The 27,274-nt window shown below is 44.9% G+C and overlaps 1 protein-coding gene across 1 annotated transcript in view; it reads left to right on the forward strand.

Moving 5' to 3' along the window:
* Positions 1-530: 530 nt before the first annotated feature.
* C9H10orf90 (chromosome 9 C10orf90 homolog) overlaps positions 531-27,274 on the forward strand; it is a 60,855-nt gene continuing 34,111 nt past the window's right edge. The window contains exon 1 of the mRNA XM_063405104.1: positions 531-936. Coding sequence (XP_063261174.1) covers positions 843-936 — 94 coding nt within the window. The 5' untranslated portion in view covers positions 531-842. The remainder of the gene's footprint in view (positions 937-27,274) is intronic.

Consider the following 27,274-nt stretch of genomic DNA (forward strand, 5'->3'; position numbering starts at 1 on the left):
ATCACATGTTTTTAATTTTCTTTAGTGAGTTCAAATAATTTCTGAGCAGTGTTTCTCCACAGCTCTATTTAGAATATGGATACCAAAATTAATGCAATATTCCAGTGCTGCTCTCAGCAGTATTAGAGAAAATGATTTCCATCTTTGTTTACCCCATTAATGCATTACACAACTACACAGGTAAATGATTAAAAATCCTTCACTGTGTTCCATCATTAGTCTTGTGATCAGTTATCAGGGGGATGATTATTAAATTGATATTCTATTCAGTTATCAATGATCTCTAGATGGCAAACATCGAGGAGAAGAATGGTGCTAGCACTGATTATTTTAAAAATCTGCAATAAAAATTAAAACATCCCAGTGACAAAGATCACCTTCAAAACACAATTTAAAAAATACCCCTGCGATGGATTTTTAAGTAAATTGGGAATTTACTGCGCTTTTCCCCCCCTCTCATGCTTAGAACAGGAACATTTTAGCAAACAGGTATTGGCTGTTTAAAATTCCTGGAGCTCATTACAGAAACATGTGCAGGAAGCATACTTGGACATTTCCTCTTCACTTTGCTCCAGAGCACTCAGAAAGGAGACAACGCCAGTATTTAAATCGAGGAAATTCTTCACACGGCGCTTTTAGAACCAACCAGCCGAGGGACACAAACCACCCCAATCAGCGCGCCCGCGTTTTCCCATCCCGGGTCCTTTAAACCAGTTTTTCCCGGGACACACAGCGGCTGTGCCGGAGCTGCAGCAGCAGCTGCGGGCGCTGGAGGGTGAATAATTGATGTGCTGGGGGCTGTCCCTGTCCCTGTCCGTGTCGGTGCCGGAGCGGCCCCGGGGATGCCCCGCGGAGCGGCCCCGGCGCCCCCCGAGCGCTGCCGGGCCCCGCTGCGCTGTGCCCGCCTCGGGAGCTGCGGGGGAACGGGGCCTGCCGGTGAGTTCCGAGCCTCCTTCCTCAGCTCCTTTCTCTTTCCTGCCGCTCTCTCTAAAAATATCCACTTTTTTTTTTCTTTCCTTTTTTTTTTTTCTTCTTTTTTCTCTTTAACTCTGGGGAACTCGGGAGCGGTGCCCTCAGAGCTGGCACTGAAGCTGCCATCAAGCCGTCTGAATTTACCTGGTGGTGTTTAAGTTGTCAACCTCCCCAGGCACGCTGCTAAAACTAAAGATATTTATGTTCCCTTTATGGTTTTCCCAAACTGAGGTTAACTTAATTCGCTGCCGAGCCTGAAAGGAGTTTCGCTTTCCATTTAAAAAAAAGTTGGTTCCCTGTTGAAAGTTTAACTTGTGGTGTTGTTTTTTATTCAGATAGATACATTTCTCATTGGGTTGAGAACATGACCTGAGACCTGCATTAAGTTCTTCATTAATAACTCTGCATTAAATATTCTATTTTGTCTTAAAGTAGTGGAAAAGTAACTTTGTTTTCCTAAGGATAGGAAGGAGATATATTTTATATGCAAAGCACATGGCAGTGATGAACTAAAGCAACTCTCACCTCTTCCTTGTAAGTTGAAAAACATCAAAGTATTTTTATTTATTAATCATTAACAGCAAGCCTACCCACAATATTTGTTTCGACTGCCCGAGTGCTGTTATTTTCCAGCAGTGATCCTGCCGGCAGTGCCCGGGAGCTCTCAGGTAACCCAGCCCTTGGCACAGTTAAAAAATTGATACAAAAACAATCAGCTCCGAGAGCAGAGGCCATGGCTAGGAGCAGGGATGTGAGATGAATCGTGAATAAGCCTTGGTTGTGGGTAACAAGTTCCCTCTCTTTTTATTTGTTTTTAATTGCATAGTCCAGATTCTGCTGCCTCGGCTTTATTTCCTTTGTTTTAATCACAAAAGCATTTCTTATTTGGCATCCAAAACCCGGCCAAATTTTGAAGGGATGCAAGTCCAGCACAATGATATCTGGTGCTGACAGTAATTAAATGCCCCGTGTTAAAAAAAAAATAAAAATAAAATCCCCAACAAAAACACAAGAGGTGAAAACAGGGATATGTAAACAGCAGGAGATATGCAAAGAATGGATGTAATCCTGCACTCCTTAATCATGGGAGCAATCCTTATTCAGGAAAATAATCCTGGTGCTTTCAATAGACACCAGTGAGTGCTGGAGCACCAGGCCCAGCTTTTCCAAGCAGATAACAATGTTTTACCTGGGCTTTTTTCCTGCAGTGCAATTTTAGCAACACAGCTCTTGCTGATGTGTTTGAATGCATCAGTGATAATATTAAATTATGCTTTACCTGATGTCCGTTTTGCCTCTGAAAGTGTGAAAGAGAAAAATGGGATAATGGATGGGATGTGGCAGGGAGAAGGTACAAACCCCTCGTGTCTCATTGGCTCTCCCTGTCCCCTGTGTTTGCAAATCACTTCTTGGTCCATGGGGTGTAGAAAATTTACTCTTTTTTTTAGGCTAGGATGCAACTTTAGCACAAAAAAACCTCCTGATACCCCTTAAAGTATACTTGGGTCTCCCTAAAAGTGATACTGATAAATATTTATTGTCCATCTGATTTAAATACAAGGGGACTGTGGTAATGCCCTGGGAATGTTTTTTGTTGCTGTTATGTTCTGTGATTTTGCAGGAATGACACATTTTTATACGAATGTGGTGGTTTTGTTGCCCTTTTCACCAGCCCAGCTCAGCATTTCTGAGTTCTGCCCTCCCAGCCCGTGTGGTGCTGCCCTGTAATCCAGGATGGGGCTTAGGAGCACCTGCGTGCCCTTCCCAGGCAGTGCATCTGTTAATGAGGAAAACTAATTACTTAAAAGCTTTCAGCAGGATGGGGCTGTGCAGTATAAATAGTCATGAACTGTTCCTGGTGCTCGGTGTTTGTGCCAGCAGTGGTGGAGGGCAGTTACCCTTTGCAGCCACTGCAAAATGCTTCCTGTGGGGGGAAATTCTCTTCTGAGCACCCACAAAGGGGCAAAATACAAAAAGTTACAAGTAAAAATGCACTGCAGGATGATTTCAGATGGCATTCAAAACTTACCCTTAAGTGAAGTTGGCATTAAGTCTCTATTGGCTTTTTGTTGCATTGAGCAGTCAAGAATGAGCTGATATTCTGCCATCAGCTTTCTTCCATGGTGGTTTATATTTAAGCAGGAGGTTTAGTGGGTTATCAGCATTTATTTGCTACAGATTAATGGTGAGGTTACATCAGCATGGGCAGCAGAGAGCTGGGAGCCATCAAATGTCCCCAATGCCAAGGGGCAGAGTGGCAGCTGCTGCCAGGAGGAGCTGGAGTGGCCCTGGGCAGCGTTGCCCCTCTCTCACTCCACGCAGAGCCCCAGCAGGAGCATCAGTTCCCTCCAGGGAAATCCCCTTCAGTCCCTGAACCCTGCCCATGGACAGCTCCTAACCCCTGGAGAACCCCATGAGCACTGGTGGCATGTTAATTTGAACTTTATACATTTTGAAGGTACATTTTTTACAGCTGTTCTTCTTTATTGAATTATATCTATAAAAATCCAAACCACACGCGCAGCAATTTTTGTTTGAGGATCTCCTTCTGGCATTGGGCACGGGTCAAGTGCCAGTTTTAGTTTTTATTAGTTTTTGAGAATTTTAGAGGTGGCTGTCCAAGCAAATTTGTCAAAAAGTTTTTCAAACTTGGCTAAAACGTGCTCTGGAATGGTTCAGCCTGTTTGGTATCAAAAATTGTGTGTGCAGTGCTGTGGAACAGTTGGGTTTGGGGGGTTTTGTGCAAATTGTGTCGGAAAAGGCATTTTCTGTGATTATTGATGTGTCATTCCTATGTCTCGTTGTCATGGTTGGTATTTGGTCAAAGGCTGGAGTTGGTGATCCTGGAGGTGATTTCCATTTTAATGATGCTGTGATCCTGTGACTTGGAGCTCCTTTCCAACCTCAATTCTTCCATGATTTTGTGATTTTAAGTGGAAAAGCTGAGGTGGTGTGAGTGTGTACATGTTGTATTTAACTATGACTGCAGACAGATAGAGCTGCAATGCATATTTTTAAAAAGCAGGTTTTAAATGAAGGTTTTCCCCTTGTCCTCCATGAGTCCCTGTGCTGCAGATCCCAGCCTGGGAGCAGCCAGGCCTGCAGGAGCAGAGTTCCAACACTCCTTGCTGTGTTTGTGGTCCAGCCCAGCCCCAATATCCCCCAGGGATTTTCGGGGTGCTCTTCTCTCATACAACGCTGCTGTTGTTCCCTGAGACATTTCTGCATCCCTGGGGAGGGAGTGCTGAGCAGAGCACAGCCACGCTCCCACCCCTGTGTGTGGCCAGATTGCCATCAGCCCTGTGCATTAATCACTGTTAATTGGGTGATGCTGCAACACCTCAGTCACACACCTGGGGTGGGGTTTTTATCTTCTTTTCTTCTGTCAGAGCCGGGATTAAATGCTCAGGAGATGCAGTTCGTGTTCGGACTCAGCTGTTTATTAATTCTTATCTATGTTACAGTCTCACAAGCTGTGAGTTCCAGCTAACAAAGTAGAAAATGGCTCTGTCTCTAACTCTTTCCAAGGTCTTTTAAGCACAAATTATCCAATCATGAAATGACACCTAAATTGTTTTTACTTTTAACCCAATAACCAACCACCCCTAGTCTACAATGTGGATTTTTTCTATCCAATTACAAAAAAACCACCCAGACCCATGAAGGAGAAAGTGAAAGAAGAAGAACTTAGTCTAAGCCCTAAATCTTCCATCTTGCTTTATATGTATTACTGTATTCTAAAACCTTAAACTCTAAGTTTTCCACCCTGTGATGTCACACACTTCTACACAAACTCCGCACCCACAATCCCAGTGCTGTCACTCAATTTTGGGAGCCTGTTCCAAGCCCTCAGGTCAATGCAGTGTTTGCTGGGGGGTCAGTGCCTGCCAGCACAGAAAGCCTGGAATTCCCAGTGCCCAGGGCTCCAACATCCCGGCAATCCACTGAGAAACTGGGACAAGCTGGGCAAGGTCCCGTGGGGAACACGCTCTGACCACTGTCTGTGACAGGGGATTCTCTTTCCTCCCCTCCCTGCAAAGCTTCAAGTGTTGGATCCCCACTTGTTGAGGGTGTGTTACCATGAATAATTATTAGGGTCCTGCATGGGCCTGTATCACAACTGAAAATGTCTTTTCTGCCCATGGCAGGGGTGGGATGAGGTACAGGAACCTTTGCTGGTGATTAAAGCCCAACAAATTAAAGTGTGGGATTTATGAGGGGCAGAGGAGAAAATGGTGCAGGAAACACAATAACCAGTGACAAAATCAGCTAGTGACAATTACTTTGGCTGTCTTTTGGAAGAAGAATATGGATACATTTTCCCTTTTGTCTGTAGGATAAATATATGGAAAAAAAGAAGTGTTTTAGCAGCAAAAGGTAACTCTGGCCACAGCCCCCATGGGTGCTCTGGGACACCTCTGGGACTGGGTTTCAAATCTGCTTGGGTTTAATTGACTGCATTTAGTTTTCTGCTTCTCTTGCTCTGGATTCCTAGTGCCACTTGGAGCTGCCAACATGGAAAATGGCTTTGGGAGGCTGAGCACAAACAGCTGGGTGGGTTGGGGACATTCCTGGCAGGGCTTGGCTCAGAAACTCCCAGGAGAGGCAGGACAAGGCAGAGCCCAGGGCCACACACAGAGAACCTCTTCTGAAACCAGCTGCTGCTCTTTGGAGCATTTAAAATTATTTTTAAATATTCTTTATGGATAAAATCAAACTTTAGCAGGCAAGTTACCAGGCAAACTTTACCGTGCAAGTTCTTACAGAATGAGAGAGCATTTTTTGGTGTAACTTTGATTAACAGGACACCGTTAAGAGTAGATTATACCAAGAGCAAGGTTTAATCAACATTCGGTGGCTCACTTAGCTCAGCTGGATATGGCTGAGGGTCTAGCAGGGGACTGCACCAAACCCCTGCCTTGTTCCAGCAGCAGTGAAGCCGTGTGGGTTTCCTCCTGTTTTCCGTGCCTGGAGATGGCTGTGGGTCCCACAGTGGGCATTGTCCCCAAGGGGGAGGGCAGACAATGGGCACTGTCCCTCCCGGGGAGGGCACTGTGGGAGCATCTCCTGCACAGCCCTTTCCATGTACAATAAAAGCCTTGATCCATGGAAATAAGAGTTGATGTCACTGTGCAGCCTGAGAGCTGGGAACAGCCTTTGCCTGCTGAGCCCAGAACTGAACCCCAAACTCTCCCTGCCCTGTTTTATCCTCTCATTGTCACCTTCTCCTCAGTGTCTCAGGGCTGGGTTTTCTCGCAGGCAAACCCTGCTTGCTTTGGGTTTTTTCCTTTCTTTCACATTGCCTTGAACAACAGCTCCTGACCTACTTCTGTCTTTTAATTGCTGCTGCAATATGAATTTTAATTCCAGCCAGGGTCCAGATGTATTGAGGATGCACAGCACATGCCAGGGCCTGGCCATTTATCTCCCAGGCCAGTCTTTCCCAGCCCTTTGAATCCAGAGACCCCTTAACCTTTCTGAAAAAATATCTGAAGCCATCATCACGTATTTCACTGTTGTCTGCTGATGGGAAATGGAGATAATAACTGTTAATCTAAATGCTAATATGTATTTTCTCTGACAGCTTAGTTCGTTTTACTGTTCTTTAACCTTTGGCTGAAAATATTAATGGAGATGGATGTGAGCCTTGTGCTTCCATCCCCAGTGCCCAAATGAACCTGGGCAGTGACAATTTATAGGACAATTTATATTTTTATTATTATACTTAATACTTTTTGCTTCTTTTCATGGCTATTTTTGGGGAATTAGGGGCATTAGAGGATGAGTGGGTCACTGCAAACTCAGTGTTCTGGATCTGGGGGAGATCACAGCTTGATGAACAAGGACTTAGGTTTAGCATTCTCCAAAAGGGTTCTGTGAACTTTGTCTCCCCCCAAAAATATAGTTTTTTACTTCTCTGCACTTGAGAAGAAACACTGGCTACAGATGCTGCACTTTGAGCATCTCAAGAATTTCCCCTCCCAGGGGATGTTGTTTTGCTCAGCTCAGATCTCCCTCTTTTTATTCCACAGAAATGGGAAGTGAGGGCAAGTTATCAATGTGTCTTCTACTCAAGTAAATTAACTCTCACAGAATTAAAACTGAACTCAAGAAAAGCTTTAATTTTAATCATTCAGTGGTTGTAGCTGGTGAAGGACTTGGGAATCCTTTGGGAGGGGGGAGAAAAAGCATATTAAAAAACATAAGCTGGTTTAGCTCAGGTTTTTCTGGGATACACTAGATTTTAATTAAACAGGAGTTTAATTAATAATAATTAATAAGTAGAATATAGAAAAGGAGAGCTGCTCATACTCTGGAGGGTCAGAAAAGGAGGAGAAAATTGGAGATACAGCCTCACACAAGCCCTGGGAATGTGGCTGGGAGAAGTCCAGGGAAGGACAGCACACGGAGGAGGATCCTTCCCTCCACCATTCCAGCATCCTCTTTCCCATAAATATTTTCCAGAGTCTTTTGCTTGCTGGTCACTCTGCCAAGAGAGGATTTACCAGCACAGATGCATCAAATCATTATCCCAGTGATGTATTACAGGTACAATGTGTATTGCAACCTGTTCTCACAGCAGCCAGAACGTTAGTGCCTGATATTATTACTGATATTTGATGTACAATCCAACTCGATTTAATTAGTTCACTAAAATGCATCTTCTGCCAGAGATATGGTGGACAGGAAGGAAAATCACCTTCCTGTAGAAATGCTTGGTAGGAAGATGACTGAAAAAAGCAGGTAGGAGAGCCTGAGAGGCAGAAATTGAGCACAAAAATCCTGCAGACCCCCCAAAATCTGTGAAACCTCATAGCTGAGATTTTGGAATACAAGCCGGCAATGTAGCTGTAAAATAAAACTTTTGAAGAGGAAACTCTCACGATATTACCTATAAACGCTTTAGAACAGCAGATTAATCTGGAGTTTATGGGTTAAGTAGCAGAAAGATGCTTCTGTGCTCCAAGAAGTATTTTTATGTTTGGGTAAATGACCTTTTCCTCATTCAAAGAAGAGCTGCAGCTTTGCCTCAAACATGAAATTCAGCTGTGGCCTGGGGAGTCTTCCCCACCACAGCCACGCTTCTGTTGTCTCCTTGCTACCCACGTCCACAGTGGCACTAGGAGATCATTAAGGAAGGTTTCATCATTAAGGAAGGTTTCGTCATTAAGGAAGGTTTCATCTTTTTGCACGCTCTGAGGAGGCAGAGCAGGATTTTGGCCTGAGCTCTGCCTCAGTCTCTGGACTCTCTGCGTGGTCGATGGCAATTTGTGCTCTGCTGTGCTCCCTGAGCAGCACACGGAGCTTCCCCAGCAGCAGGGATCAGAACAGCTTCCTCCTGCTCCTGTCCTGGGGGAGACCTGGGCTGGCTTGGCTGCTGTATGTGGGAGGAGGATGCAGGAGCCCAGCACCACTGCAGGTCCTGTTCTCCTGCAGGTGGGGAGATAAAAGGCCTTGGGAATGGATCTCAGAGCTCTCTTACATGAAACCAGGGCACCTTCTCCTGCTCAGGGCTCACTGAGAGGGCCCTGCTGTGCTGCTCTGCCCCAGTGAGGCTGGCACAGGCAGCAGGGGTGCAGTGGGGTGCAATCACAGCTCCTGGACCCCTGGGTTAGGGAAGCTGTCCCTGCCCATGGCAGGAGGTGGAATCAGGTGGCCTTTAAGGTCCTGTCCAACCCAAAGCATTTGAGGATTCTGTGATTCCCACAGTGCCTGGTTGGGAATCGTTCCCCCTGCTAAACTGACATTCCCTGCAAACCTCTCCATGGTCAAAGGCAGTGCTCTGGAAGGCTGATGGAAGCCTCCAGGGGAGCAGGGCAGGATGTGGGATTGGTGGCTGTGCAGAGTGAAAGAGCTCTTTGGGTGGCTCCTTCCACCAGAAAGGTCAGAGAGATCCAGAGGGGAGAACACTGAACAGAGAGCTGCAAGGAAACCTGTGCTTGCCCTGGGTCTGGCAGCTGAGGGAAGAGGAGGAAAGGGTGTTTTCCTTCATCCCAGGACTGCCTTTCCAAGCTCTCCAGCCTGGATGGGAATGGCAGGACACCATGGAATGGTTTAGTCTTAATCACCTGTGCTCCTTTCCTGTGTGGGTCTGCAGTGAGCTGCTCCGCCACATCCAAATTCCACTTTATTTCTTCCCATGTTCTTTCTCTTTCCCTTTGTGCTCCTCAGGTAGCAACTGCATTTTAGCTTGTTTTCAGCAGTAATATTTCCTGAGCCAATTCCTCTCTTTAAATTTGTTGTTGTTTTGGTGTCTGACATGTCCAGAGCTCTCGCTGGACTCCAGAGTCTCTGTGCATCACCAGTGTCTTGAACACAGTTTATTTTAATCAGGCCTTCCAGAGTTCAGTAAATACTTCAGGCCAGATCCTCCAGTAATTCTGAACACATTCAGCAAAAAACAAGTGCAGCCAGTGCTCAGACATAATTGCCAACAATTTCCCACCCACAGAATCCTGGCTTGCCCCGCGCTCCCCCAGAGCCCCATCTTCCCATCGCTGCTCCGAGCAGGAATCTCCCACCTGCTAAGGGGATGGAATTTTTGATGCAGCTCTGGATTAAATATTTTCAGCATCAAGTGCAGAATTACCTGTGCAGCTCTCTGGTTGATGTTCTCTGTATCAGGGTGGAAGGACCAAGCTGCTGTGAGAGGCAGCTCTCAGAGGTCTGCAGGCCAGGTTTGATCCAAGCATTCAAAATCTGAATTGAATCGGTGTCTGCTGCATTTAACTGCAGCTCTGACAATTACAGGCTGTCACAGGAGACTTCCACTCCTGCTCCTGACTCAATTACCCAGCCTGATGCTTCTCCTAAGATTGCCATTGCTGTAAATAAAGTCAAGCTCGTTCTCAGTTTTCTTTGCTATTCTAAGGAAAAGGGAGAGGCTCATTTTACCACCCAGCATCCAACTGAGCCCAAGCCTCAGGGGGAGATTTTGGTTGAATTGGAATTAAATATTTCCTTTTATAGCCAAGCTGTAACTATTGATGCGCTGATTTTTTAAACAAACAAACAAAAACCCCACCCCAAACCCCCCAAACAAACAAAAAACCCCAACCCCACTTCCCATGTTTATTGTCCATTCCCAAATCCTTGCTAGAGGAGTATCTATGATAAAGTCTTGAAATAACAAATCTACCTAATCAACTCAGGTCCCCTGAAAGTTTTACAGACACAAATCATTGCTAGGCAAAATACTGCAGCACACCACTAAGTTCTGTTCTTGCCACTGTGTTTTCCATAATGTATCCTGTTCCTTATGCAGCCTTGTTTTCCTTATTCCCTGTTTTGGGGGGTTTTTTTGTGTAAAGTTTTCATGAAGCTGTTCACCACTCCTGGTTCCTTTTGGGAGTGATCTGTTGGTTGCAGCTCAGTAATGTTTGAGTAGATCAAATTATTTCTTGCATTTCGTAGTGATCTGAGCATGTCCAGGTACAATCCCTGAATTGTGTCCTGCTCTGGAGCTCATTAACTCTGCAGGAGCCAGGCAGGCTCCACTGCCCATGGAAGTGCTCCCCTCCTTTGCTTCTCCCCTTTTCCCCCTGGGATGGCACAGGAGGGCCATGGAAGTGCTCTCCCAAGGGACTGAAATCCCTCTGAAGCTGGGGAAGTGCACACCACGCTGGGGAATCTTGGCTGGCTTCCTCCCAGATGTTGTGTGGAAGTGTTGAACTGAGCTGCACGGGATAAATGCCTCAAAAATTCCATATCTTGTGGAAATCTCTGCTGTGCTCCTTTTGTTTTTGTTGGAATGAACCTTAAATCCCCTCCAGTGCCCCCCTGGCATGGCAGGGACACCTCCCACTGTCCCAGGCTGCTCCAGCCCCAGTGCCCAGCCTGGCCTTGGGCACTGCCAGGGATCCAGGGGCAGCAGAAATGACAAATTGTGCCATCACCGGTGCTCGGCATTAGGAGGGCTCATTAACTCCCCAGAGCTGCTTCAGGAGATGAAAAGTCTCCTTTTCACAGTGCAGGAGTTTTAACTGTGCCCTGGCTAAAGATTACCTCAACCTGCTGTAAATTGAGATGTTTCACTAATTGCTTTCTTGGTTCATTAGCCAAATTGTGAGTACGAGGGGAAAGGAAAAGACTCAGAATGATTTTCCCTTGCAATCCTTAATTTAAATGGTGAATAATCATTTAAAGTTGAACAAAACATTTTGGATTATTTGCTGTGCTGGAGCTCATTTTTTACCTTGGGATCATTTGCCACCTTTGAAGCTTTGTGGGAAAATGATCCTCAGCTCTGCTTCATTGTGATGTGACACCAGGCAGGAAGGAATAATCATTACAGAATAATTGTAATAATCTCAGAGTTTATACAGAAACACTTTGTCATGGCAAGTCCCTCCTCAGATATTGTTTTAAGCAGTGAGATAACAGAGATAAAAGGCAAAAATCTTTAAAAGTTTTGTTTCTGTGGATGCTGTGGCTCTATTTCCATTTCAGCCATGAAGGTGTCTAAACTACAACGTGTCCCTGGTTTACTCTTTCCAACACTCAGCTAAAAATCAAAGATTAACTCTGAGCAGCTGCAGGGAACAAATTCTACTAATTCATCAAAGCCAACGCTGTAGAATTTAATCTGTTTTATGAAATTCCTCCCATGGATTGTTATGGCAGGGCTGTGGCACAGGAGGTCATTTGTGAGCTCTCAATTGCTGGTTGTGTGACAGTGAAAAAAGGAGGCCAGAAGAAAGGTTAAATTAAAGAAGCTGCTAGAAGCTATTTAGATGAGATGAATGTATATTATCTAAATTAATGACAGCAAACCTCCAATTAGCTGAATACGGATGCAGAATTCGAGAGTGTTTTGTCCAGCCAAGGGGTTGGGTAAGGAAGGATTTAACTGGGGTGGGGTTACAGGTAAATGAACATTTTCTCTTTATTGGGGCACAGTGACCTCACTGCTGCTGCTGCTGACAAATCTTTACAATAAATCTGTCATTGTTTCCCAGCATCAGTAAGGAGTGTGAAACTCCTGACCTTTCCCTCTCAAATATCCTCCTATAACACGGGATGAGCAAAAACCTTGAAGCTTTGTGTTTCAACAAACAACTTGATTTTTATTCTAGGGCAGAGATCTCCACCTCAGAGCAGTGCATGTTGGTTTGGCCTAAAGAAATTTGTTCTGTTTTGTTCATTTAGAGAATCCTCTGTAAAAACACAGCAAAGAGGGCTGCAGCTCTGAACTCCTGTTGTGGTTTTAGCAGTTTATACGTGCTAAAATAATGGTGTAATGGAGTGATTTGATCAATTTACTCTTTGGGAAGGGTAGGATTTTGCTGTAGATCATCAGTTACTTCATTAGCCTGATAATGGTCATTGAGATTCAGGATTTAATTGCACCTTGTGCAGCAAAACTCTGTTTTAATGCACCCAGGAGCTTCACATCTCCTCATACCTCTTCCTGTGCATCTTCTGAGTTTTGTGATTTTAGTGCATCTCTCCCCTGCTAATTCTTCTTTTGGCTTGCTGACAACTCCCAACTGCTTTAGTGCCAGGATTTTGCAGCAATGTTCCCCTTTCTGGGCCATTCTGGGAAAATATCAGTTCCTAGAGTACTTCTGCTCGTTTAGGATGAGTTTAGGGAGATGTGGAGGCACTGCTCTGTTTTATTTATTTATATTGTCTTTGATTTCTGGCTCTGCTCCTTTGTCATCCTGGTTTTCAGTCTTGTCAAGGTAATTTACATTGTTTTGTTGTTTTTTTTTTTTTCATATTATCCTCTGATGTATCTTAATCCCATCCTAATTTTGAGATGCCTGTGATATCCAGATCCCTTTTTGAAAATCAAGCAGCACTCTGGATTACTCAGCACTTCTGTACTGTGTGTTCATATTCAAACTCACACACTTTGTATTGTTTCAGTTGCTATTTTTAAGCTTCAGGAACAAATGCAGCTTTCCTTGTCTTCACTGTTCTTTGCAAATTTTTTTATTTATTTACCTGACATTTTCTCTGTCCATTCTGTCCAAAAATACAGAGGCTTTTATAAACAACTTTTCTTCAGCTTTTAGCTGGAGAGAAAAAAAATCAAAAATATCCAATTTAAAAAAATCCATGAAAACTCTCTCAACTTTAAAAGCATTAATTGCTGCTCTGTTCTGGGGTGGATGGAGCCAGGCTCTCTTTTCAGCCTCCTCCTCAGTGCCCAGGGTTTTCCCAGGAAAATTCCCTATTTTCCTTCTCTCCAGTGCCTTTCCCTGTGCCATTAGAGTGGGACTGTTTCTCATGTGAGGGTTTTTCTTTTGTTTCCTGTGTCCCCCTGGTATTTCCCAGTGTGTCTAACTGGGATTGCTCTCCTGGTGAAAGCTGAGGGACATTTCTAATACCCAGAATTGAAGACAAATAATTACATATGTGCTTGACCCAGGTCACCAGCTGGTCACCACCCACCTTTTGCTTTGTATTTTCCCCCTACCTTTGATCCCCACTGCTGTTTATTCCTAGCAGGAGACATTTAGCAAAGGCTTTGGCTGAAAGATGAATTCCCAAATCCACAGAGTTTCCTCATATTGTATTTTCAAACTGAAATCCTCTTGAAAGGTCATTCGAAGGTTTGAAATACCAGAGCACTTTGATTGCTGTTGATTTTTCTCGTGGTGATTGAGGAACCATCAAGCTCATCAAGCCTCTCTACTGAAAACACAGGCACGGCTTAAATGTTCTGTTCTTGTAAAGAAAGAGCTTTTCCACACAGGGGCTGCTGGAGCTGCAGCACTCAGGGATGGACATGCCCAGGAATGGCAGCTGGGTCTGCCCAGTGGGGCAGAGGAGAAACCTTCCATGTGCGTGCTGTCTTTAAGGAGAGCAAAATCCATTTAGCTGTGATCATGAGGAGGGATTGATTTCCAGAACCCAGCAGTGTTTGAGGCTCTCAGTGCAGCCCAGAGCAGCTGTGGCTGCCCCTGCAGCCCTGGCAGTGCCCAAGGCCAGGCTGGAGCAGCCTGAGCAGGGGAAGGTGTGGAATCCCTTCCAACCAAACCATTCCATGATCCAAACCTCTGTGATTAACTCAGAACCACATCCCCAGGGAGGTGACAGGGTGACCTCTTTATCTGGGGGGCTGCTTTTAAGGGATGATGTTTGTTGGGTGAATCATTTTTGGGTCATGCTAATAACATGCTTTAGTCCTCCCACAGGCTGTCCATGTGTTCTGTGAGATAATGCATTTAGAGGTTTGTTCACCAAGTCTGGCTCAAATAAAGATTACTGAGTTCACAGGTTTATAGGCAGCCCAAACAATGGATACTTTCAGTATAAAAAACAATGAGTAATTGCAGTATAAAATAATTTCAGTATAATAACAATGGATAATGTCAGTATAAAATAATTTCAGTATAATAACAATGGATAATTTCAGTATAAAATAATTTCAGTATAATAACAATGGATAATTTCAGTATAAATAACCCTGAATTCACTCAGGAATGCCTGAAGATGTTTCTTTTGTAAAAGTAGTAACTACAGTCCTACCACCATCATAAATGCAAAGATCAAATTGCTTTTAAGACTTCAGAAAAATAATATTGGTATTTTTGGCTAAGGGGTGATTTCTTTCAGTATTGGCCTGCCTACCCATGAGTTTGGTGCTGTTTTAATTAATCCTTTTTGAGCAGAATGATGAAGTGTCTAAACTTCCCCGTGTCATCCCAGTGCTCTTTTCTCTTTGCCATCAGGATGTTTCTGCTGTCCCACTCTGGGTTCATGCCCTTAAAATACTTTTCCACTCCCCTTCCAGGCTTTGAGGATCCAGCTCTGCACTGACAAAAGGCAGAGGGCTGAGTGATGCTAGAAAAATATTAATATCATACAGTGAATTTTTTTATCCTTGGGAGAAGATAGATCATATAAATGAGGCAATCATAGCTGAGAAGAGAACTTAAAATTTTTCCTTTCTGCAGTACAAAGTGCCAAACCTTTTTAAGGAAAAGGAAGATGGGAAGTGCTGTGTGGAGCTCAGTAGCAGAAATACATTAGCTGTGTGTACCCCTCTTTGAAAAGCAGCACATTAGGCCTTTTAATGAGTGAAAAAGTAAATTATATATCATTTTACAAGAAAATTAGCTTTTATTTATGTAAGGGAATCAGTGTTTATGATAAGTTAAACATTTGAAGAAACATTTTTTAAAAACCCCACATTCTCTTGGATTTACAAAGAGGGTTATGTGCTTGGTTTTCACCACAGCTGAATAAAACCTGATCCTTCAAAGAAACCTGTTAAATATTCTTCAATTCTTGTAAATATCCCTCAATTCTTCTGAAATGTTCTTCAATTCTGTATAATCCTGTATCATCTTCTCTTTGGCAGCCGCACAGCAGCTGTTGGCTCACTGTCCTTTGATTAATTCCCTCCCTGTTCCAGGGTGGAATACACCTAGTTTGTTTAGTGAAAGGGAATATGCCTCATATTTAAAAATCCCTTTTAATGCAGTTACAGCATCTTGGCAGATTTAATGAGGTCTCAGCCCCCTCCAAATCGCTCGAGTCAAAGGTCCCATCTCAGTTGTCCCTGAGGCATCGTTACACGAGTCCCCAGACGCGCCGAGTTCCTAAGCGATGACTTTACCATAGAGGGGCTAATTACTTCTAATCTTACACATTGATGAGGCTGGATTTTATGTCTCTGAGCCACTGGGACTGCCACTGCCAAATTATCCTCTCCTGTAGCAGGGGGGCTGTTTCTCCATTAAAGGGACTGGCTCCACAGATGACAATCCCTTCCCAGCAGGCGCTCGCCTTTGAAACCCTGATTATTGCTGGCACGGGGCTGCGTGGATGAGCTCCTGGTAATCCCCGGCAGGATCTGGGAGAAGATGCTGGGGCCTGGCTCAGATAAACCAGGGAAGGGTGAGCAGAGCAGCAGAGGGAAGCCAGGAGCTCAGCCTTGAGGGGATGTGGAAGCTGCAGCTGGACACAGAACATCCCTGAGCCCGGCCTGGGAGAGCATCCCTGAGCCCAGCCTGAAGCAGCATCCCTGAGCCCGGCCTGGAGGAGCATCCCTGAGCCCGGCCTGGAGGAGCATCCCTGAGCCCAGCCTGGAGCAGCATCCCTGAGCCCAGCCTGGGAGAGCATCCCTGAGCCCAGCCTGGAGCAGCATCCCTGAGCCCAGCCTGGAGCAGCATCCCTGAGCCCAGCCTGGGAGAGCAGCCCTGAGCCCGGCCTGGGAGAGCATCCCTGAGCCCGGCCTGGAGCAGGGACACAGAACATCCCTGAGCCCGGCCTGGAGCAGCATCCCTGAGCCCGACCTGGACACAGAACATCCCTGAACCCGGCCTGGGAGAGCAGCCCTGAGCCCGGCCTGGAGCAGCATCCCTGAGCCCGGCCTGGAGCAGGGACACAGAACATCCCTGAGCCCGGCCTGGAGCAGCAGCTCTTTCATTTAATGAGCAGTACCTTCCATCAGGTCTTTAAAAGAAATGACTCAACACTTTCACCTTCTGAGAGCAGGGGGAGAAAATGTCTTTGGAGTCTATAATGCATGAAGGTGTTGGAAGCCTAATCTAGTATAAACTGCCTTCAGCCAGGCCTTTTCAGCAGCAGGCAGGAGAAGTGAATATCTAAAAAGCAGCAAATAACTCCAATTGCACTCTGATTTCATGGCTGTGTGTGCTGGAGGTCAGCAACATAAAGCTGTTTATTTCTCCCCACAAAGCAGAGGCTGTTATCATAACCTGCTGTAGGTGCAGGGATTGCAAACTCCTCCTTCAGGGAAATATTGGATTTTATTACAGCATTACTTCACCCTATATAAGCTCCTTTCCCTGCTTCTTTCTGTCATAATCTTGACCTAGCCTTGGAGTTGTGTCCCAAAAGGAGAAGTTTTTTTCAGGAATCTGAGAGTGAAGTTGTAATAATTTGGGTTGAGCATTTACCAGCTCTTAATCCAGCTCTGCCAGTGGATAACCAAGACCTGGAGGCTTTGTTAGGAAAGGAGAGGGTTGGGAAGAATGAGGTTTGGAGCTGGGGGAACTTTTAGTTGTCCATTTGCAGGGAAATCAATAACACCTTGATTTAGCTACTGCTTTTTAAAAGGCAACAGGGAACTGCTCTCTCAACAGGGAACTTGCAAACTGCAACTGCTCTCTTGGGGACAAAAATCCACAAAAACCACCAAAACCCCCCAAAACCCAATAAAACCCCCACACTCTCAACCTTGGAAATCCTGGGAAAATCCTAATATTTTCACACTACACAGCCAGAAACACCAATGTACACCCAAGGTACAGAAACATCTTGTGCTCATTTCAGTATTTTATTTAAATATAAAAAGACTGTTATAAATTAGAGAAATCCGCCTAATTTTGAGTTCATAAACTTTCCTTAACTGTTGAATGAAGTATATAAATCTACATTTATACATCTATCAGCATTAAATTTCTGGCCAAGGTGTTAATCCCCACATTCTTCTAACTAAGGCAGTGCTACATTTAGTCATAAGATGGTTTTAAATCAATATGACATAGACCAGACACATCCTCCAAAATCGTGCTTTCATTTTAGATTGTGAGAAATAATTTTGCCTTTTTATTTAAAATAATGAGTGACTTGCTGAAATTTTGGGGATTTTTTTATTTTTTACATCGTAGATGACCTTTATCCCACTAAACACCAAAAAGTGCATGTACTTCTGAGTTTACTTTGATTTTTTTTGCTCTTTAAAAGGAGAAAATTTTTAAAAGCCTGGGTTTTATTTTGTTTAAAGAGGACAAAACTTTAACCCATTGCCCTTGCAGGTATCCCTGCAGTGTTTGTCTCTCCAGTTGGCTGCTGTTGGTTGGATTTAATTTACAGTAAATACTCCTGCTGTAAATATTGGCCTTTTTGCCTCAACTCCCTTGAATAATGCAGTGCTCTCTACATCCAGTCCCTGTGTGTCCACATCTGTTTAGCATTCCCACCATCCAGATTGCATGGATGTGTTTGGGGAGAGAAAATTCAGCATCACTGGATGCAAACCACGGTGCAGGGTTTGAAATAAAGCTGGCCTGTTTTCCTCCTCAGGAGGGGACAGCTGCTGGAGTGCTCCCAGCACACATTTTGACTTGTCCTAGCAAAGACCAGGCTTTTCTCCATTTTCCCTTTGGATATGAGAGCCACCAAGGTACCTTTTTGGAGTGGATGTGAAAAAAAGGTCCATTACAAACCAAAAAAAAAAAAAACAAAACAAAAAAAACAAAAAAAAAAAAACAAAACAAAAAAAAAAAAAAAAAACAAAACAACACCAGGCAAAAACACATCTCATCCTTAAAAAAAACCCCACACAAACCAAAACCCCATCAAACTAAAATTGCAAATTAACCAAAGTAGCTGGAACTAATCCAATAGAGACATCTACCTGAGCCTATTGGTTCAGGAAAATCGGGATGAAAGGAGATAAGGTCCAGAAAGGAGGAGAAAGGGTGCACTCAGTTTGCCCAAGGGCTGCAGCCCTTTGGATTGGCTGTACAGTTTCACATCCACATTTCCAGCTGCAGCTTTCCCAAAAGACCTGAACATTCCACCTGAGCTTTGCTGCCCAGGGCTGGGAGCTCACAGTGCCCCGTGTTGAGCCTGAAAAGGCTCAGCCACGTCCTGCAGGTCATTCCCAGGGTCTGAAGGCAGCTGAAGGAAGAGGGAATATCAACAGTGACCAAAGAGGTTTCTGAAAGCTCATTCAGCAAACTCTGTGTCCTGGAACTGGTGGCCCTGAAGAGACATCTGGGATCAATTCCCATCCCAAAGCACCCAGTGGGAAGGCTGGATGTGGAAGAGCTGGGATTTGGCTGGGGGAAGAGAGCAGCTGAGTTATTTAATGGTTTGTGCATTGGCTCTGGATCAGAGATCGTCGTGGAAAGGAACAACTGCAGGACAAACAAAGTGGTGCTGGTGGCATCCGTCCCCAGCCACCTCATTTGCCTTGGAGAGAGAATTGTTTCAGCATTTGGTTGTTCTGAGCTGCTCAGTTTTCCCTTCACATGGCGTTATTCCAAACACTCTCTGCAGTAAAATCTGGGAATCTGGTGCTGAGTCTGTCACATTCAGGAGGGTGACTGCTCCAGCAGTGCTTTGCTCTGTGACTTCAAACAGGACAGATGTTGCTCGTGGTTATGTCTAAGGTACCCCACGGCCAGGGCCAAGCAGCTGTGGCATTATTAGAGTTTCTCTGTGATGCCTTCAGTTTTCTCTTCCCTGTATTCCAGACTCTGTGCTGCCCAGGGTGCAGGTCTGAGCTCACACTCAGGGTCACTCAGCTCTGCACACAGCAGGGACACAAAACAAATCCTTCTCCTGCTGCACACCAAGGACAACTTTCAGCCCAAAAGCACAAACAAGGGTGGCTGGAGGGAGGAACAAAAAGGATGGGACCTCACAGCCTGGAGCTGTAATTGGGCAATTAAACCCCAATGTGCAAATGGGCCAAAACTTATCAAAGTGTGAGACCTCATGAGTGTTTGTCCATTTTGTGACCATTTTGAGTTCACCTTGGGTGCAGCCCTGGCCAGGATCTTGTCCTGCCTAAGGTTTATCCTTAAAGGCATTTTAAGAAATATTTACTTTATCTCTGTTCAGTCTCTGTTCCAGGTCAGCCTTCCCAAGGCATCATCCGCACCCCTCAATTTCCATAATCTTACCATGACATTTCCGTATTTGTTAGAGAATGAGAACAAGAATGTGAAATGGAAAATCCAGGCTGACAAGCAAGAGGCCATTCCATGAGAGCTGACAGAGACCACGAGCCCAGACCCAAATATTGTTCCTCACTCGTCCCCATGTCTCCTTCCCCTCTTCCATCTGCCCCCTGTGCCTCCTCCCTGCTCCCACCACAAGGGATGTGTCCTGCCTGACTGGGAGATGTGTCCAGAGATCAAACAGGGATGACCTGGTGAACTTTGTCTGTGGCAGCCTCTCATTCCCACAGATCCATTGATTTTTGTGGTCAGCTTGTTGGGATATCAGCTATCGACCCCTCTGGCAAGTTGCTTGAAAAAAGCCACAACCTCAAAAGGCCCAGGTTGGTCATAAAGAAGGATAGGGCATAAATCAAATTCCTTTTGGACATCAGGTTAAAAATGTGATCCAAGTAGAGGGCACAGTGCAAAAAGGTTGCTGGGTTTTTTATTGTTTGGTTTTGGGTTTTTTTTCCTTGTTTCACATGCAGTAAATAATAATTAGGAAAAAAATCAAGACTTCTAAACCACAGGGACAACCTTTTTGCAGGGAAATTTGTGTCGTGCCCAAGAGAACGCGGCCCTTTAAATTTGTTCCTATATCACTCTTAGTGACATCATCATTTAAATGTAAAGGTATATGAATGACTTTATTCATGGAAGTAGCTCTTAAAGGACAGCTATTATGAAAAATAACCATTCACATATTGAAATGTTTTTCTGATTGGCCTGGCATTGAATTTATTGGGGGATGTGTGTGTGTATTTTACAAACACAACCTTGGAGAAGGAGGAATTAAAGGAAAATGCTCTTTCTTATCCATCTGTTGCAGCTCTGATGTTGAATGCAATTATTGTCGAATGCAGTAATTTGGGATCTGAGCTGAGTTTTGCACAAGAACTGGAATGCACAAACAACCACCAGGTTTGGGTGGTTGCTAGGCAGCAGCTGATTCCTTGGAAAAGCAGCCAGGGCTGCCTGGGCTGGAGCTGAGAGCCCCAGCCCTGCTCCTGCTCCTGCTCCTGCTCCTTCCCATCCAGGTGACATCCACAGCCAGAAGAAAGCTGGAGAGAAAGAGAGAACTCCACATCTCATCCCAAAAAGCTGCCAGGAGTTACGGGTTTGAGGGCTTTCACATTTGATCCTCGATTCCAGACTTTTCTGCACCATTTCAGAGCTGAAAGCCTGAGTGATTAAAAAATAAAAGAAAAAAGGCAATGGCCAGTTGTCTTCTGCTGAATCTGGTGATAAAACACAGCCCCCATGCCCTGCCTTATGGTCATATGACAACATTTTTGGTTTAAATCTATTATTTAATCTCTATCTGTGTTTCTCTGCCTGTTGCAGTGGAATCCCAAAAGGATAATTTCAAGATTGAGCAAAGCACAGGTGTATAGTAAATAGAGATTTGGTTTTCTGCCTTCCCTTCCAGAGGAAAATTCAGGTAATAACTCACCAACCAAAAAGTTTTATGTGGTAGAATAACTGCAAACTTCAGCTGTTGGATTTAGAATAGGGGAAAGTCCATGGCAACTGAAATAAATTAGAGGGAGCTGCAAAATATTCTTAAATTATGCAAAACAAAACTATTTGTGATCACACCAGCAACTTATAAAATGAACTTTTGAGGCCTCATAGTTATTTAAATCTTGGCTACTGTGTTTTCATCCTGTGAAAGCTGATTTTTTTTTATCTTGGTTTTAGCCTCCTGCATCCCCTATTATCAAGCAGTTCGTGATGGCTGTAATCACAGCAGTTAATGTGAAAGACTTCCCAGAAAGAAAGAATAATCCCAAGTATTACACAAAAAAATGAATGCTTCTATTGTACAAAAGTAACATGAAAAGTCTGTATTCAATCTGGCATGGCTGGAGCTCCAGCAAGTTTTGTTTTGTTGTACAAATCGTTCAGTGTCAAATTTGGCTCCTGAGCATCCCATTTCTTTGTTCTGGAAACAAAATGGGAGTGATGGAGATGTGGGCTGGAATCACCCCTTTGGTACCTCCACAAAAACATCTGTACCCACGGCACACATCATTTCCTGGAGTCACCGCTGCATTAAAACTATTAAAAGGAAAAAGAATAAAATCAATAAATACCATTGTTAAGCCAAGGCAGCTCAAAAAAATCCCTGCAGCAGGATATATATTGAGTCATGAAATGCATAACAGGCAGTGCACTTGTCCTCCCTGAGTTCCTTCTCTTTCAAAAGCAGGTAAATATAAGAAATATTGAATTGGGAGGCCACACAGAAACCTCGAGCTGTTATTATGCACAAGCAGCTCTGGGCAAATGTGTACATTTTGTAATTGCTACCAGTTCTGAGCAACACGGGAGGAATTTTTATTTACAGAATCCATTTGTGCCATCAAATTCTATGCATGTTATGACCTTTACATAAATACTCATAATAACACTAAAATCACTCTTCATAAATAGAAATTTTTGGCTGCTTTGCCTTTGTTTGCTTATGCATTGTATCTGTCATGTTTACAGTCACTTAAGGATTTTCTGGCTGTCTCAAGCATTCCTGGACTTCCAGAAATGGATGTGGTCTCTTAAATGGGGTTGTTTTAATGCCAGGTTGGGAAGGTGACTCTGAGAGGGGTGAAGGAAACCTTCCATCAGCTCTTTATGGAATGTTTCTGTTAATTACGTCTTTATTTTGAGAGGATATTGGGTGCTCAATGATCAATAAACCAAATAATATGACCATAGGTACTAAAGAGTCTCAGTGCAAGGCTCTTTACCAGGAATTGTCTTCAGAATTCCCTAAAATTAGATAAATTCAGGTGCTGATGTTGTCTGGACTCGCCTCCTTTCTTTCTCTCTGCCTCCTGGTTATTTTCTGTACAAACTTCTGGGACATCCAATATTCATACTGAAATATTGAATATATTTATTCAGGTTGATCTAACCAAAATTCAGTGCTACACATTTCTTACATAAAATAGCCTCCAGTGAATGCCTTGGTTTTGGTTTTTCCCCCTCTCTTGCTTCCCATGCCAGACCAGTGACACTTCCAGAGCCTTTCATCCTCTCACCTCCAGCTGATTCCCACGGATCTTCCTGTTCCCACATGGTCCCAAACCAAAGGGTTTGGTTAAAGAAATATCAGCAGTTTCCCAAAAGAATAAAATGGTCACCAAACAGGAACTTCGGCACTAAACCAAAGGTGTCACCTCCCTTGGTGTGAGCAAAGGGCCCCTCATACAGGAATCAGAATTTCCTGGGATTTCCTAAAGAGGATTCCTTTTCTCAGAGGAGAATTTGGGGTTTTTTGTTGTTGTTGTTCATGCACAATCTCTCACTGCTTTGCCAAATCCTCTTAGAAAAATGTGTCCAAACTATAGAAACGTATCTGTGTCCCAGAATCATGGTGAGAAGTATGGATTATATTGGATTGCCCAACATCACTGAAATAAAAAAAAAAAAAAAAAGGAAAAAAGAAAGAAAACTTGGACGAAAATGGGAAAAGGGAGAAAGTGAAGAATGTTCTTAATTTTTTCTGTGTGATGCATGTGCTGGGGGTGATCCCTCTCTTTATATTATTAATTGGAGATAAAGAATAACAACAATGCATAATAAAAACACCTTTTTTTTTCCACTTACACACGGCTCTGAACATCTAATTCCTGTGCTCTTTCTAGCCCCCTGATGAGCACCTTGCTTCTAATGGCACGGATAATGAGACATTTATGACTTGTGGCTTTTTGATAGCAGACCAGGACTCATTTGTCCCTTCCATGGTGTGTCCTGTAATCATCTCTGCAGGCAGCCAGCACAGCTCCAAGGTGTGCAAGCAGGGAGAGATAATTCACTTATCCAATCTCACTTGTCACAGAAGAAAATCAGTGCTGACATCTTAAAAAAAAAAGACAACAAAACAAACTTTTCTATTTTGTTTACACAATGAATCCTGTTCAGGCTGAAATGATTTCAGGCTGTTAGGCTCGCTCTGATTTGAAAGCCTTCCCCACAAAGCTGCCTTAAAACACCATCATTTCGTGCCACTGTGTTGAAGTGCTTTCTTTTGTGGCAAAGAGCTTGTTTGTGTTGGTTTGGCTTTTTTTCATGATGAGAAAGGTTTCAAGGAAAGAGCTGGAGCTGCTTTCCCCTGCTTTGAGCCCGCATTGCTGTTTGACCCCTGTTGTCAGGATGTGCAGGTGACTTTTGTAAGTTCAGCAAAGTGCTCTAAGAGGACTGAGGGACTGTCCCTCTGTCACCTTCTCTTGCTGAGCACGTCCCATGTGGGTTTTAGGTGTGTTTGAGCTCCAGGATGGCACCCCGTTCTCCTTAAGCATCCGGGTGAAAATTCCTGCCTGGCCTTACGTCAAAGTTGCTAAATGCCAAATGCTGCAGAGATCATCAGTGTAACCCCTCCCCTCTTCCTTGAATTTAACATCACTTCTGGAGGCTCAGGAGGATGTCCATGAAGGACAATAAGAGAAGCTGTGGCTGCCCCTGATTCCTGGAAGTGTCCAAGGCCAGGCTGGACACGGCTTGGAGCACCCTGGGATAGTGGAAGGTGTCCCTGCCCATGATCCAAGGGTCCCTCCCAACCCAAACCATTCCACGTAGCTGTGCCAAGGCTTTCTGGAGATGCAGCACTCTCTCCACTGGCAACTAAACACGACATTTTTTGGTAAATTCCCTTTAAATCAATTTGACATCAGCAAGGACTCAGATGAAAGGTGGAATTTTCAGCATTCACGTCTCTACTTTTCATACCGGGAATGTGAACTTTAGCTCTGCTGCTCAGCTTTATTTTAGGTGACAGCAGGCTCTGCAGTTTTATGCTATCCTTTCTTTATGACACATGAAGAAGACCAGAAGACATGGGTTTGGTTCCGGTGTTCGTTCCAGCTTGGCTTTCATCTCCGATGTATCCGTCACGTCCGGATGGTTTTTTTGGATGACTCACCTCAGATCTGAAGGAGCAAACGATGATCTCTCCCAGCCCTTACTGAGCAGGAATCTTTAATGATGACACTTCTTTTTCCTCGAGGCTCCTGCAGGTATTTGAATTTAAAAAAACCACAAGGAAATTGAAACAGTTCTAATGGTTTAAACAGAGTCGAGTATAAATTACTTCCTCCAGTAGGAATAATACACAGAAGGAAGAAAAAGTCTTAAAAAAATGTTTAAGTGAGACACTGTGTTAGCAGAGTGATTGCTCTGCTACCCGAACCTGCAGCTAAGCCATCCCTGTCCTTTAGCTCCCAGGTGCTAAGTGGGGAATTTGAGGAAATTTTGGGAATTTTTGAGTGCTGTAGGGATCCTGCTACCATGGGCATGGGTGGGAGCCCAGCTCCCCTCACCAGTCTCACGGATGTTGATCTAAGATCAACAAAAAAGGCAATTTTTTTTGTAAAGTGGAGAAATTTTCCTCTTTCCATAGCAGTGTGAGTGTCCTGCAGTGCTGTTGATGGTGTTTCCAGGGAAGCACTGGAGGTTCCTGGGGGCTCCAGAGGAGTTCACTGTGAGGTGATGCTGGTGGCCCAGAGGGGACAGGGGATGTGGGCAGTGCAGAGCAAGCAGGGCTTGGAGCAGGACAAGGGCGACCAGAAGTGCTGACACACATTTGAGATTTGTCAGCATGGGAACAGTAAGTGACTAAAATATCCAACTTTCCTGACAAAAACTGGGGATGAGGCCAGGGCCAGTGGTCTGAAGTCATTCCAGCTCTGCCTGGTGTCACTCTGGGTGTCAGTCATAGAATGGCTGAATTTGGAAAAGCCCTCTAAGATCAAGTCCAAACATTCCCTCTGCCCTGCCAAGGTCACCCCTAACCCACGTCCCCAAGTGCCACATCCACGAGATTTCTGAACGCTTCTAGTGGGAATGATACTGCTGCTTCCCCAGACAGCCTGCTCCAATTCTTGAAAACTCTTTTGGTGAAGGAATTTTCCCAAATATCCACCCTGCCCCTCCCCTGGCCCAGCCTGAGGCCGTTCCCTCTGCTCCTGTCCCTGTTCCTGGGAGCAGAGCCCGACCCCCCCGGCTGTCCCCTCCTGTCAGGAGCTGTGCAGAGCCACAAGGTCCCCCTGAGCCTCCTTTGCTCCAGGCTGAGGCCCTTCCCAGCTCCCTCAGGAATCCTCCAGCCCCTTCCCAGCTCCCTCAGGAATCCTCCAGCCCCTTCCCAGCTCCCTCAGGAATCCTCCAGCCCCTTCCCAGCTCCCTCAGGAATCCTCCAGCCCCTTCCCAGCTCCCTCAGGAATCCTCCAGCCCCTTCCCAGCTCCCTCAGGAATCCTCCAGCCCCTTCCCGGCTCCCTCAGGAATCCTCCAGCCCCTTCCCGGCTCCCTCAGGAATCCTCCAGCCCCTTCCCAGCTCCCTCAGGAATCCTCCAGCCCCTTCCCGGCTCCCTCAGGAATCCTCCAGCCCCTTCCCGGCTCCCTCAGGAATCCTCCAGACCCTTCCCAGCTCCCTCAGGAATCTCCAGCCCTTTCCCCAGCTCCATTCCCTTCCTGACCACGCTCCAGTCCCTCCATGTCCTTCTCACGGCTGGTTTGTCATCAGTGTCCCCCAGCCTGGCAAAGACATGCCTCCCTGAAAAAACAGCATTTTCCATGGTTTTTTACCACGGAAATAGTCCCAAGTTTTGCACAAAGCCTGAGCTGGCTCCGTGTGGGGCTGCCCTGGGCCTGCCAAACATTCCGGGGCCGTGATTCCTCAGCAGCACCCTCACCTCTGCCGTGGAGCTGGGCTTCAGCAGCTGAATCACAACACATCTTCTCCGAAGCCTTGTCTGAGGCTGCCAGCTGGCCCCAGGCAGGATCCAGGGCTCCAGACACGGAATCAGTTCCAGCTGCTCTCCGCAATGAGGAGAGCCCTGGGCTTCAGCCGCAGGTCCAGAGACCTTGCCAAGGAGCGCAGCTTTCGGTTCGACAAACAGCGTTTGTGAGGGGAGAAAAAATAAAAAGAGTGAAGATGTCGCAGGACAGAGGTGTCTGTTCCTCGTGGCATCTCCCATTTTGAAGCCGGAGAGGTGAATTGTGGTGGGGAGATCTGGGGAGGTTAAACCGATCCTGGGGATTTCAGCTTGGAGAGAAAGAAGTTTCCCCTGCTCCCCACAGAGACAGAAAGGGTTTGAAATGCCATTTCTTTCATGCTTTCGCACCAGGGAAAAAGTGAACTTTGCATTTTGTTGTGTAAGAAGGGTTCCAGGGCGATGTGTTTTGTCAGCAGAGAGGATTTGAATGCTCAGTGTGTGACACATCTCAGCCTTGTGCTCCCTGTAGTGCCTTCATTGCAAACACAGATTCAAGCTCTTTTTAAAGGTTTTGGTTTTGTTTTTTTTTTTTTTTCTTGTTCTCGTAACATGAATAACAAACGTGAAGCTTCCAATGATAGATTTAATAATACCATGATAAATGCCAGTGCTTTTGCCACCAATGCCATTTAATCTGTCTCAGCAAATACATTCAATGGCTTGCCAAAAGTTTGAGCGTTTTCCAGCTGTAGGATTCCTATGGCAATATGAGAATGTCCTTGCACAGGATAGAGTACAAAAGGCAATGCAAAACTTCACTGTGGATGATTTAGCAAAGAAAATAAATATTTCCTCCTCATCATCTTCTCACCTTGATTCTTCCTGCCTCTTCTGCTCCAGAAACAGCGACTTTTTAAAGTTAAACAGGCAAGAAT

The sequence above is a fragment of the Prinia subflava genome, chromosome 9 (assembly GCF_021018805.1).
Source record: "Prinia subflava isolate CZ2003 ecotype Zambia chromosome 9, Cam_Psub_1.2, whole genome shotgun sequence".
Classification (NCBI taxonomy): domain Eukaryota; kingdom Metazoa; phylum Chordata; class Aves; order Passeriformes; family Cisticolidae; genus Prinia; species Prinia subflava.